The sequence below is a fragment of the Monodon monoceros genome, unplaced genomic scaffold, assembly GCF_005190385.1.
Source record: "Monodon monoceros isolate NGI ecotype Baffin Bay Population unplaced genomic scaffold, NGI_Narwhal_1 Super_Scaffold_18, whole genome shotgun sequence".
NCBI classification, from domain to species: domain Eukaryota; kingdom Metazoa; phylum Chordata; class Mammalia; order Artiodactyla; family Monodontidae; genus Monodon; species Monodon monoceros.
In genome coordinates, this window is record NW_021703774.1 from 38,646,115 (window position 1) to 38,661,073 (window position 14,959).

The 14,959-nt window shown below is 36.4% G+C and overlaps 1 protein-coding gene across 6 annotated transcripts in view; it reads right to left on the minus strand.

The window, feature by feature from the left end:
• Window positions 1–14,959, minus strand: part of LPGAT1 (lysophosphatidylglycerol acyltransferase 1) — a 106,585-nt gene that overhangs the window by 48,164 nt on the left and 43,462 nt on the right. For 5 of the 6 annotated variants that reach the window (XM_029227212.1, XM_029227213.1, XM_029227210.1 and 2 more), the window contains one exon: window positions 14,431–14,695. In XM_029227212.1, the coding sequence (XP_029083045.1) occupies window positions 14,431–14,668 (238 nt within the window). In that variant the 5' untranslated portion in view covers window positions 14,669–14,695. The remainder of the gene's footprint in view (window positions 1–14,430; window positions 14,696–14,959) is intronic. The other variant, XM_029227215.1, reaches the window with a different exon arrangement.

Sequence of the window (14,959 nt, forward strand, 5' to 3'; positions counted from 1 at the left end):
TGTAAGTAAATGACCCTGGTTTCATCAGGTACAACTCTAAGTGGATTGAAAGCTAAACTTTTAAATCTTAAAAAAAAATTTTAAAGCCTTCCCTTGACCCAATTTCTCTCCTGCAACTATCACTCTCTATTCCTTCAGAGCCACGCTTCTGAAAAGTCATACATTCATGTTTCCATTTTAGCTCCTCCAGTCACATTCATCTCCAACCCACTCCAAGCTAGTTTCCACTTCTACCACCTCAACGAAGCTGTTCTTGCCAAATCAATGAAAGGCTAAACCAGCTCTCATCTTACAAAAGGTAAACTCTCAGCAGCTCTCATGGAGAGCCCCAGCCCTGGAACACTGCTGACTCTGACACACACTTGTAGGGCAGGCATTCATTCTACTTCTCTAGCTGCTCCTTCCCAGGCTCTACCACCCTCCTCTCCCCAACCTCCAAATGTTGGCATGCCCTCAGTGTCTGACCCTGGGCTTCTAATCATTCAGTACTTACAATCTCCGTAGGTGAACCCACCCATCGCCATGGCTTTAAATACCATGGGTAATTTCCCAATTTATCTTTCTAGCTCAGGTTTCTCCTCTGAGTTCTAGACTGCATATCCATGTCTACTTCAGAGCTACACTTAAATGCTTCTCACTCAGCCTGTGCTCAATTTTCATCCTTCCTCTCGACACTGCTCCTTCTGTGGGCTTCCCTATCCACCCAGCATCTCACACCAGAAACCTCATGGTCACCCGCATCACCTGCGCATGTATTCCATCCTTTATGTTCAATCCCTCAGCAAGTCTTGACAGATTTCCTCCTATAAAACTCTCCAATTAGTTCACTCCTTTCCATCTCCACTGCCGTCACCCTTGGGCCAAGCAACTATCTCCTCACCTGGGGAAGCTGAGACTCTTCCAGAGAGTATCGCCTGCACACTCTCACTTCTCTCTAGTCCATTTCCACAAAACAGGCAGAATTACAGATACGAGTCTGATTTCATCGTTACAGTTACAAATTTCAGATACGAACCTGGGTTCATCATTCCCTTGCTTAAAATCCTTGCATTGTTTCCTCTTAGGATAAATTTCAAAATCCTCACTAAGGACTACAAGGCCTCAGTGGACTTGGCCTCATCGGCTCACCCCCACCAACACCAACACCCCTACTACTCTGCTCTTCATTCACTCCATGCTGCAGCCAACCTGGCCTTCCCTTTGTTCCTCAAACATGACAAACTCTTTTCATGCTCTGTATATGGGGCTCCTCCCCCAGCATCACCTGGTCCACTCATACTTGAAGTCTGAGTCTCAATATCACTTTCTCAAGGAGGCCATTCCTCCCTGACACCATCATCTCCAGAACAAGCTCTCTGTTACTTATTCTTATAGCCTCTATACTTGTTGTTTTCACACTTGTGATTACACGGTTATCATGTGACTCCTTCTGTCTCCCACATGAAAAAGTCAACAGAAGCTGTCCTGTTTTATTTGTCACTGTTTTATTTCCACCACCAGCATGGTGCTTGATGGAGAAGGCACTCAAATATTTGGTGTTAGAATAGGTGACTGAATGAATTAGAATGTAGTTAAACATAAATTGCTTTGAAGCATTTCATTTACAAACATAAAATTCAGTTAATATTTTAGTTAGACTATGGCTTAAATTACTAATAATAAATTATTTTTATTTATTGATTACAGCACAAGAACTATATTGAGATATACTATTAGCTAAGTGTGAATATCCTCAAATGTATTTCTAAAACTATTCCATAAAGTTAGCTTTTATTCATTTAGACATACCTTTCCCCCAAAGGTTAATATAATTGTTTTCCTAGGCATTAATATAATGATAATAATAATGGTAATAATAATAATATTATTATTTATAGAAACATCATGCTATTCACTTTACGTTTAAACTTCACAAGAGATAAATATTATAACCTCCATTTTTAAAGATGGTGAAACTGAGGCTCAGAGAAGTTAAGTAACTAGTTCAGTAAGTTAAGTAACTAGTAACTATAACTAGTTATACAACTAACAATGGGTGGTAGCAGGACTCAAACTCAAGTCAATGTTTTGGGACTTCCCAGGTAGCGAAGTGATTAAAAATCCGCCTGCCAATGCAGGGGATGCAGGTTCGAGCCCTGGTCCGGGAAGATCCCACATGCCGTGGAGCAACTAAGCCCGTGTGCCACAACTACTGAGCCTGCGCTCTAGAGCCCATGCTCTGAAACAAGAGAAGCCACCGAAATTAGAAGCCCGCGCACCACAAGGAAGAGTAGCCCCCACTCAAGGCTACTAGAGAAAGCCTGCACACAGCAACGAAGACCCAACGCAGCCAAAAATAAATAAATTAAAAAAAAATTTTTGTAGGTCAATGTTTTTTTCTAATATGTCGTGCTGTCTCCAATATCATACTTATTTAGCAATAACTATTATTTGTTAAAAATACAACACCTGTATATAAGTATTTGAGGCTTAAAACAGCTTTAAATTATTTCAGCTTTAAAATGATTGCCTAATTTAGCCTCTCATATACAAAAACTAATTCTATCCCACCCATAAAAAACAGCCTGTGACTCATTCAAAATGACATCCTATTTCCTTATCCATGTAATCCATACTTTATTCTACAACATAAATTTAGCTTCTAGTTAATTTTCTTCTCTGCAAAGACCTCAATTAACTTTAAAATTAAATTAACTTTAAAAAATGGAACCATCACATGAGCGGGAAATCTGTATATTGAGCTCCATTTTTCAGAAAACTTTTCGCAGGAGCATTCTGAACACATAGTTCATAGCAAACTCAACTATTCCCAAAGCCATCCATCAAAGTAGAAACTATGCCAAAAATCCTTTTGGTAGAAATTAATCTAAATCACACTCTCTAACACAGCATTATACAAATCAATAACTTTGCTAACTGGCAGTAGGCAGTCAATAAGCATTTGATTGATCAATCACACAAGATACTTCTACAATTAAGGTCCTGTTTTCTTGACAGAGCAACAGGAAAGAAATATCGTTATTCCTAATCACACTATTTCTAAGACAGCTCCTAGTGAAATACACAGCTAGTAAGCATTTCCTCAACACAGAGGTAAAAAGGGGTGATTTAACCCAATTATGAATGTTAATTCTTGAAAAACACGGTTTTCAGTAAACACTTTTAAATCCAAAACAGCTTTAAACTAGTTCTGATTAGTGAACTAGCCTCATTATTGAAGTCATTATACATATCAAAAAGGATCATGAATTTTTAAAGAATTTAAAATACAGCAAAATATACTTAACATTAAAACTTAGTACAAAACTACAGTAATAAAGAAAGCGTGGTACTGGCATAAGGACAGACATATAGATCAATGGAACAGAATTGGGAGGCCAGAAATAAACCCATATGGCCAACTGATATTCAACAAGGGTGCCGAGATCATTCAATATGGAAAGAATAGTCTTTTCAACAAGCAATGCTAGAACAACTGGATATCCTCCACATGCAAAAGAATGAAGTTTGGACCCCTACCTTACACCATATAGAAAAATTAACTCAAAATGGATCAAAGATCTAAACATAAAACCTAAACTCTTAAAAGAAAACATAGGTGTAAATCTTCGTGATCTTGGATTAGGCAGTGGTTCCTTAGATGACACGAAAAGCACAAGCAACCAGTGAAAAAATAGACAGGGTATAGTATATCAAATACGAAAAAAATCTTATAACTCAATACTAAAAAGACAAATAATCCAATTTAAAAATGGGCAAAGGATTTGAATAGACATTTCTCTAAAGACATCTATAAGCACATGAAAAGATGCTCAACATCATTAGTCACTAGGGAAATGCAAATCTAAACCACAATGAGCTATCACTTCACATCCACTACGATGGCCAAATTAAAACAACAACGACAACAAAAACCCAGAAAATAATAACTATTAGTGAGGATATGGAGAAATTGGAACTCTTCTACACTGCTGGTAGGAATGTACAATGGGACAGCTGGTATGGAAAATAGTTTGGCAGTTCCTCAAAAAGTTAAACATAGAATTATCATATGACCCAGCAATTGGACTCCTAGGTCCAAGAGATTTGAAAACATATGTTCACCCCCAAATTTGTATATGAATGTTCATGGAAGCATTATTCACAACAGCCAAAATGTGGAAACAACCCAGATGTTCATCAACTGATGAATGTATAAACAAAATGTGGTCTATCCATACAATGGAATATTATTCAGACATACAAAGGAATAAAGTACTGACACATGTTACAATATGGATGAACCTTGAAAACACTATGCTATGTGAAAGAAGCCAGACATATAAGGCTAAATATTGTACAATTCCATTTCTATGAATGTCCAGAATAGGCAAATCCATACAAAGTAGAGATTAGAGGTTGCCAGGGGTTGAACGGAGGAGGAAATGGAGAGTGACTGCTAAAGGGTTTGGGGTTTCTTTTGGGGTAATGAAATGTTCTAGAATTAGTCAGCGCTGATGGTTGCACAATATTGTGACTATAGTAAAAACCATTTATTTGTTAAATATAGTGAAATTTATGGTATGTGAATTATATCTCAATTTATATATGTATATGTAAATTTTTAACATATATAGTAAAGTTATATTGATCACAGTTTAGTCTTTTGATGATTCAAAAACATCTTGATGTGTTTAAATTTACAGGTGTTTTATCCCTTAAAGTGTCAAATAATGTAAACTCCAAGTTAATAGCATATGCAAAGTGTGTTTATATACCTGATTCATAATGGTTTCTTAAAGTTTAATGAGTAATAAAAAAGTTTGGGGCTTCCCTGGTGGCGCAGTGGTTGAGAGTCCGCCTGCCGATGCAGGGGACACGGGTTCGTGCCCCAGTCCCGGGAAGATCCCACATGCCGCGGAGCGGCTAGGCCCATGAGCCATGGCCGCTGAGCCTGCGCGTCCGGAGCCTGTGCTCTGCAACGGGAGAGGCCACAACAGTGAGAGGCTCGTGTACCACAAAAAAAAAAAAAAAAAAGAAAGAAAGAAAAAAGTTTGGGGAAAAGTGTTTTACTAGCAAAACTTGATCAGATCTACCAAACCTTAAGAAAAAGTATAACCTCATAACTAAAATTTATGCATGCTTTTTACAATACTATTTTAAAATTATCTGCACTATAATTTAAAGAAACAGAAATCAACTAGACTTGCTTTGTTTTTCATATTCAAAACATGAAAAGCAAAGAGAATAACCAATTTTTAATAATCTAGATTTTTATATGACTATATTCAAAAGAAGAATTGAGACATTCTACTAATTAATGAGTGTACAAATAACAGGAAACATTTCACTGGGCTAGTAATACGGTACATGAAACTTGAAAAACCCGTGACCACAGTTCTTACTAATGGAACTTTATTTTTCAGTTTTCATCACAGGCCTCTGCTACATGAAATCAGCAGCTGAGGTCACTAACAAGCTTTCAGTTTTAATGGTAGAACTCGTTAGTATATAGGCACTATTAAGGCATATAAATGCAAAACTATCATATGCCCAGCAGAAATAGCCTAGTAATTGTTACTTGAGTATTTTTTAAATGAACATCATCTGAGCCTCTGGGGTCCAGGCAGGTAATGTAAACGAGCAAAGCAGGTCCAGAGTAAAACAAGGAAGGCGTGGGCTCTTGGGTGAAGTGGAGAGCACAGGCCCATCTAAAGGAGGCGGTCATCACTTAGCTCCAGCAAACTGCTGCTGGATGTGAGAGCCCCACACAGCCAGATTTCTAATTTCTCAAGAGCTGGAAATCTTGGTTTTATCTTTTGCATTTTGGGAAATCCCCCTAATTTTGAAATGTTGGCAACTAATTAAAAGAAAAGTTGAAATACTGCGAAGATCAAATAAAGCCCATCAGCTGCTGAATAGGGCCACTAGTTTGCAAACTCTGAAAAGAAACTCTGGAAACTAGTTTGTAACAGATAAACTATAAATATACCATATTTAATAGAGATAATACACTTTTTATTTTACTAATATATATCATATATACTTAATATATTTAATCATTATAATATACTATAAATATATTTTCAAAATTTGGGGGCACTAGTCATCCTTAAAGTCTTCAAGGTGGTCTATAGACCAGACCCTAGAGAGCAGTAGTAATGTTACATTTCATTCATATTCCTTACTCAAGTATCAAAGGTAACTCACTTCTTCCATTCATTTTGGTGACATTTTCTGACTGTAGCCAAGTGGAAACAGAGTGGATATCTTAACTATACTCCAGTGATAAGTATTCCAAGAATCAAAACAGTTTGAGAACCAAAACCCAAAACAGTTTAGGAGGAAAAAAAACCTTGGGGAGGCTATTTCTTGCTTTTGGACAGACCTTAAAGAAAATTAATTATGTAATAAAGTTGGTCTCCATTTTATAATAATCAACTAGTAATGCATTAGAATGGAGACAGAGTTGACTGAATTATAATTACATAGCTGAATAAAAGTCTTATGTTATACTTTCTGGCATAAACACAGTAGAGTTATAGACGTGAATCTTCCTGGAAAATATACATAGCAACAAGGAGAAAGAGGAAAAGAAAACCTCACAAAACTTTTCCAGCAAACCTAGGAGAAAAAGAAAAATATAAAAACTCCAAAATACATGAGATCTGACTGAGATCAAACAAAGCTGATATCAGACAGAATCTATATTGGGAGTGGAGAGCAGAGACAGAGACAGAACGTGTGGCATGTGATGAGGAGGGCCCAATAATGGCAGATCTCAGAAAGCAACAGCAAAACCACACATTCTTAAGGAGAGGGATTTACACTGGCATGCTGTGGCTGTGTCCCTCCAGTCACAGCTGCAAAGGAAGGAGTGGGAAGTTCAGAATTGGTGGCAAAAAGCCTCCTAGACTCAGTCTGGTTTGGAGAGGCAGAGGACTTGTGGCAACACAGAGAACACACCCATGCGCCATATGTAAAAAAAACTATCTCTGAGGCAGAAATCTGGAAATATACCTTGGCCCCACCCACACCTCCTACAAATAACTGAGGAAAATCCAATTCACTAAATCACAGGGAATAAAAAGGTAACTGGCACAGCACTGACTTGGAGATACTATAAGAAAAATGGTAGAAACGAGCGGCATAACGTACCAGCTGTCAAACAATACTGCTAGAAAAACATTACAATGCAGAAGATAAAACTATAACTAAATATTCTTGCATGAATTTAAGAAAATCAATGAAGCCACCCCACTATGAAGAAGCTCACAAAGCATAAATAAAATAAGAACTCAAGGAAGAACTGTCTAGACAACAGGAACAAAGGAAGCATGAATTGGCAGAACTCAAGGAAGAAACAGAAAAAAAAACAAAAGCATCACAGAAATGAAGAAGAAACTGAAAGCAGAACAAAGAGACACTGCAGAAGACACAGTAAGAGACATTAAAGACAGAAACAAACAAATGAAAAAGTGTTTAAAAGGATTAAAGAGAAAATAATAAACAAAAAAGATATACAAAGGGAGATCCAACAGACATATAATTAGGGTCACCAAGAAAGAAAACCAAAATGATCAAACAAAATAAATGTTTAAAGTTATAATTAAAGAAAACTTTCCTGAAATAAAAATAGATTTGAATCTACATATTAAAAGGCACACATGTGCCAGTATATCCTACACCACCATATCCTAGTAAAATTACTAAATATTAGAGACAAAGAGAGAATCCTTTGGGGCCAATAGGCAAAAAGATCAAATCATTAATCATGGGAAAAAATTCAAGTTGGCTTCACACATCTCTACAGCAACATTTAATGCCAGAATACATCTGCACAACACCTGTAAGATACTCAAGGAAAGAAAGAGTGAGCCAAGGATTTTATACCTGCTAAGCCATCCTAAGTGTAAAGCAACAAAAAGAAGTTCTGAAAATGCTGTAAGAATAATATTCCCATATTATTTTCATGACTCGTTATTGAGAAACTACCAGAGGACAAACTTTAACCAGCCACAGGATAACTGGGAAAAACTTCTGCAAAAGTGCTTGGGTGAGCATTATATATATATTTAACTGAAAAAGTAAGACTAAAACAGAAAGAGATAAAGGTGATAAAATAGAACACAAACATTATAGGCTATAACAATGCATAAATTCAAATAACAAAAATTGGGTGAAGGAAGAAAGTGAGCAGGAAGTATAATAAACTTACTGCTTACCTTGATGTTAACAGCTGGGAGTCAATAGATAGCCTTAAAGCTCACAAATCAAGCAGTAGAAGTAAAAGCATACATAATAGTGCAAATGTAAATACAATTGTGAATAAATACTATTCACTATTGAGTAAAACTGGGTGATGCAGAAGAGAAAGGGGAAGAGAGAAGAGAGTATTTTAAAAGAATTTTACCTTTCTTCATAGAAAACAGCTAATAGTTACTATGAATAGAGAACTAAAAATATCCTATAAAGTAACTAATAAGACAAAAATACAAACCTTTCTAAATATCAAAAGAACAAAAAAGCAAAGAAAGACTACACAGTGAAAGACTTAACATTTATATAATTAAAAACAGAAAACACAAAATACAATGACAGAGCCCAGACAAAACATGTCTGACATATCAATAAATGTAAATGGATTCAACTCATATTGAAAGAGATTTTCAAATTGACTCATAAAGCAAAACCTATCTCCATGCTGATTTAGAGATACATCTAAATCAAAATAATTTAAATAGTTTGAAAACAAAAGGATGGGCAAAGATATACACAGCAAATGTAAAAATAAAGAAAGTAGGAATTATTTGACCCAGCTCTTTCTGACTCCAGAATCTAAGTCTTACCTATAAACAAAAACTGCAAATAACGTTTCATGTGCTTCTGTAATAGTGCATGTATAGGGTATGTGTACATGAATGAAGATGCCTTATATATTTTTAAAAACTATAACAAATTACTCAATTATATACAGTTTTTGAAATAAGACTAGATATCAAATTTCTGAGTTTAAAGAATTTAGTAATATTTACCTTTAATGGTATATAAAAATTTTTCCATATAAAAATGGTAATGGTATATAAATGGTATAATGGTATATAAAAATTTTTCCATATAAAAATCAAAACACTACTGAAAACTCTTCACCTGGATTTATGTCAAGATAAGCTGTTGATCTAAAAGCATGCAGTAACTCCTTATTCTGATGACAATCTACTGTCAAGCACTCAAATACTAAAATTTGAGTTGTTCTCTGAAGCTTAAGGAAGTGGCATTTTATGAAATTTATAGTATACTACAAATTATTCTGTTGAAGCAACAATTTTTTTTTAACCTCTTGCAGAAATCCACAGCTATAATATTGCTTTCAGGTGTTAAAGATCTGTAGCTTCAGAAAGAGATTTCATGCCTCAGAAACAAAAATATGGGTAGTAAAAATTAAGAAACATTCTAGGAATATTATATAAAGGTCAATAACGGCTCTATAAATACAAAAATACACTTGTGGCAGCATCAACTCAGTTAATGCATAAGAGGAAGTAACTGTGAAATCTGTTTCAATTTCAACATCAATAATAAAAGGGGGGATAATAATAGTATCAACCTGATAAGACTGTTGTGAGCATTAAATGACTGAAACACTTAGCACACTGCTTGGCTTATATTGCAATAAATGTTAGCTAATATTATCATCACAAAGATATAAATTTCAAACTGATGTATTATTCAAATCTTTTAAATCTATTATAATTACTGATGATAGAATTAGCCCCACAGAGAAATATTTCCCTAATGGAAAAAATAAAAGAATGTAAAGCTGCTCCTTTCCTAAATGCCCTACTCCCTCTCTGCTACCACCTACCCCTGGGGCGAGATCAGGAGCCCTTCCTCTTCCATCCCATGGTACACATCCATTAGAGCATTATACCAGGATGTGTTCATTGTTGTTGGCACTGTCTTCCCCACCAAGGCTACTGTGAACTCCTTAAAGTCAGTGATTATGTCTTTATGCATCTCAACACCTCCAGGGCACCTGTTCCCACACATAATATAAGCTCAATTAAGGTGTGTTAAATTAACAAATGTGGTATTGTAGGTTTTGTGTGTGTGTGTGCGCGCGCACGTGTGTGAAAAACATGATCCAGTTCAGGGTTTATATTCTGTGGATTGCAATGATCTTGATTACAGACTGAGCTGCCTTAGCTGCCTACCTTCCTGAAAGGTCTGTTATCAAGATCAGGAAGGAAGGCAGCTAAGGCAGCTCAGCTGGGACCAAGAATGAAAGAAGGGATCATTCAAGAAATATTTAGACACTTACAGAGTACCCTGTGAGCACCAGGCAATGAACCGGGCTCTAGGGTTGTAAAGAAGACCACATCTCTGTCTAGAGAGCTCACAGCCCGGTGGGCACGGAGCAGGTAAGGATCTCCCTCCTACTAGTTAAGTAGGGATGCTAAAGTTAAAGCTAGATCAAGACAGCTGATGCCCAGAATTCTCCTAAATTTCAGTGCTCTTTCCACGAGAACAATGCCTTTCAAATGTTGACAGGGCTCATAGTAAAAAATGTATTCTGTAGCACTACCCAGTACAGACACGTACACTTCTGGTATTTTCTATTTAATTATTTTCTATTTCACTTTTTTAAAATGTTCATCTTGACACATTAAATTGGTTTATGACTCAAAGGTGGAAAAATACTGCTCTAGAAGATATATTTTAAAACTCTCTCTAAAATGTCAAAGTCAGATATAATTCCTAATAATTAATTTTTCTCACACAACGAATGTCCCAGCAAAAAAAAGTAAAACACTATCAAATAATCAAATAACCCCCAAAGACTAACACAGAGCCATGACAGCTGTCAACTGGGGAGTGGGAGGAAGCTAAACCTAATCTCCATCAGCTTTCTCTAAAGTAAATACCCGATCTAAGGGAAAGAGCTATTGCTAAGCAAAAAACAGGGGGCTTGGTGGCAAGTCCCCTGGCACCTCAGCTCTCTTCCAGACAGACTGTGGCCCAAAAGACTCTCATCATCCTACACAAGAAATTCTGGAGCTTCCACTTACATTGAATATTTTTAAATTATTTTGTGTAAGAGATTTTAATTAAATGTGTTTGGATGGGGAACAATGAATTTATTAAAATAAGTGAATGAAAATCAAAATAAACATCTTATTTTAACAAAATCTCTCACTGATATTTGCCAATCTTCACTTAAATTGAGGGCAGGGGAGTGTACTGATTTATCCCAGATCTGAATGAAGCATGAAGAAGTGAATCATTAATTAAGGTAATAGGTTTTTTTTGGTTTGCTCTTGAAATAAGAGAGCAAGGCAGTATACAACTTTTCCTCAACATAAGATGCTTATACAGCACTTCCCACTAAAGGAAATATGATAACAACAATCATCACTACCTAGCTGCATATTAGAGATGAAGAAACCCCAACATTCTCAGTTATTTCAAGAAATGTATTCCCCTGAACAGATGTAAAGTCAGAAACACGCAGAAAGACCAGAAAATCCCTTTCCCTCCTCTGTGACCACAGACAGTACTCCAGCTCTGAGAACGCAGATTAAGTACAAGAACGTCCAGTCAAGCTCTTGGGCTTTACTAGCCTCACCATTCCCCATGCAAGAAGCATGTCTGAGTTTAAAGGACTCATTTTTTGTGACATTTGCCTCAAATTAAAGGACAATTTTATAAAACTTTAATAAATCTTCCTGTCCTCCCCAAAAGAAATCTGTTTAGAACAATGTTGAGAAAAATATTCTTTTATAAAGATAAAATGCATTTTTTTCTAAGAAAAAGGAGAATGTCATACCTATTATTTATCAGCTCCATCCAGTAGAACTTTCTGTGATGAGGGAAGTGTTCTATTATCTCACTGTCCAATACAGTAGCCACTAGCCATCTAGTACCGAGCACTTGGAATGTGACTGGTGTGGCTGAGAAACTGAGTTTTAAATTTATTTCATTTTAATTAATTTAAATTTAAATAGCCATATATGGCTGGCAGCTACCATTTGGGGCTGTGTAGATTAGATAATTAACTTAAGTCCTCAGCAGCAAAGCTGAGTAATTGACTTACCTTAGACAGAATGACACAATTTGAAAATATATTCTATACCAATATTCAATTTTCAGCTTCCTAATTAATATTTAGTTAACTAACATTTAAAGTTTCCTCAGAAGTGGCTTTTCAACAAAGTTTGGCAATTTTTATTCTAGAACGTGAACACACTAGATCTGCTGAGCAGGATTCCTTTGGCAACGTTCAATTTTCCATCTGCGAAACTTAAGCACAGGGAAAGGGGAAAAAAACCAACTTAGGCCCACCCTCCTCTTGATACAAAGGTAAGAAATAAAACACGTAATCTATACAAAGCCTAATACAACCTCCTAGACCCTTCTGGGAACATCTGCTCACCAACCCTTGCTTATGTTTGCTTCTTTAGACCCAGTCGTGGCTTTCAACAAAAGTCATTCCTACATTTGCTTGACCTTTTGACTGTGCTCTGTTATGACCAGACCCTCTAGAAGTATTCTGCTTATAGAAAGACCATTTAAAATGTACATACTAAAATATCCTATATTTAAATGAGACCAACTGATCAAATGGTCAAAAAGCAGTAGCTTGAAGAAGAGCAGATGCTTCAGAGAGACTAAAATATGCAGATCATGCCAAGACCACCTTCCAAGCAGGTGGCAAAAGAAAATGCGTAGCTCTATAGGCAGCAAGGATGAGACTCCCCAAGAAAATATGCTTAAAAATACACTGCAGCCTTGCTGTGGCCACAGGATAACTAACTTTAACTTCAATCAGCACCACTGCACTCCTTACAATCTCAAGGTAAATGCCAAATTATTTTTTTCAAGCTTCTCATCATGCTAATACTTATACGCAAATATTCCACAAACACACACACAGGCACAAGTGTTTCAGTAATTTCATTATTTTTAAGTAGAGTGAACTTCTAGAACTTGTATCTAAAAATACTATGAGCTCATTTAAAACAAGCAAACTTAAGTATACTGTGCAAAGAACAAAGCCACTCATACCGCATAGCATACTGGGGAAAGCTCAGACTATACAGAGCAAAGCAATTCTATGACAGCAGTGCAGTTCAGGTAAGAATTCAACACCATAGATGAAAACTTCATTTTTTTTCCTCTCCCACTACTACTGCTACCACCAGGTCCCAAAAAAAGGACTCAAAGTTCACCTACTGTATCTAAAGAGCATTGGGATCTCAACAAGACACATAACAAAGAAGCAATGCCTACACTATTCCCCAGGCTTCAGGTCTTGCAGAATAATAAATGGCATTGACAGAAGGAGAAAAGGCTTCATCTGGGGCAACTAAGAGCACTCTGATCTAGCAAGAGACTGTCAGACTCCATAAAAGCTGTGTGCTGTCAGTGCCCTCACATGTGTGGATAAAATCTGGAGATGTAGCCTGGGCAGGAAAGAGGGAGACAGAAAATTTTCAATGGGGAACTGCAGTGCAGTTCCACCCTAAGAGTGCCCTCCTCACTCTTCCAAGATACGACCTACAGCACCTGCGGCACTATCTCTAAGGAGCTTATCAGCTATAGAATTCTATGATAAAGTCTCAATGTCTAAGACAAATGCCAGAAACCTCAGTGCCTTTTTCTTTATCCTAATTCTTAGAGGAAAAAAGTCAAATAAATATAATAAACAATACAGAATTTTCACAGCAGGGGCATAAGTTCTCAAAGCACATAAGGCTTATAAACAGAAAAAAACCACTACTTATTCAGTTCTTTAAAAGTTCACTTCAGAATAGAATTAATAAAAATCTACTAAAAGACACTCAGAAGATAAATTAGCTTAACAGGGATAAAACTTAATTTCTTATACTTAATATTCTAATATAGAATTATGAGATAAAACATAGATTCTAGTAAACAAAAGAAACACGTAACAGAAAAGAAAGCCATTTTTTGCTTGGCTTCAAATGTGAACACAGTACGTCACACTGTGAAAAAACTTATTAAACTATCTTAGCACAAATGGGGCTCAGTACTTTTTCTTAATGCCCAATGATTATGGGCTAAATATCTCACCTCTTCATTTTCAAAGCCCTGAAGCCCTATAAAACTCACTCCTACTCCTCTAGGAGAGCTTTCACATACTGGTTTTAATAGACGTCAATCATTTTAAAACGGTATTTAAGGAATTTATCAATATATAATTATGAAATTATACTTCTGAAAATATCATTCTTCCTAAATTAGGATTCTGGAAAAAAAACAACTCAATAGAATTGTTTTCTATTTATTTTTTCAATAGTCAAAGCATCTTCCACCCAAAGTGTAATATATATATATATATATATTTTTTTTTTTTAAATCATGGCTCCTGACTTAAGCATAACATTACAAAATTTTTAATATGCATTAAAAAAGTGCTCCCACTCTTACCTGTATATCCAGCATACCATCCCCAAGAAGCCACCATTCCTAAAAGCCATTTGTACATGATTCCTTCAATATACCAGAACCGCTTACTGTCCAGCAGTCGAAGGGGCTGAAGCACAATTACATAGCAGATGTAGGAGGAAATAGCAACCAGGTTGTTGGCGACCATGAAGGCAAATCTCATCAGGGCTTTCACCAAGATCCAGCCCAGCCACGGAGCTTCTTCCAAAGTCACAGCCATTCTCACATTGGAGACTGTCCTGTCTTTCTGAGATGAAAAGAAAATTCATTTAAAAAGGAAAATGGATTAAACACATCTAGATAGTCACCAACGGAGAAATCACCTCCAGCACAAAAATAAATGAAAAAATCGAGGGTCTAAGCTTTCTTAGTGTATTACCTCGGCGATCTGTCCGGGAAATTCCAGAGGGGGACAGAGAGCAAGGGAGGAGGAGCCGCACAAGGTCAAGGGAGCTGTTCACGGAGGCACAGCTATGTCATAATATATTTAGCAAATGATAACACTATTCCC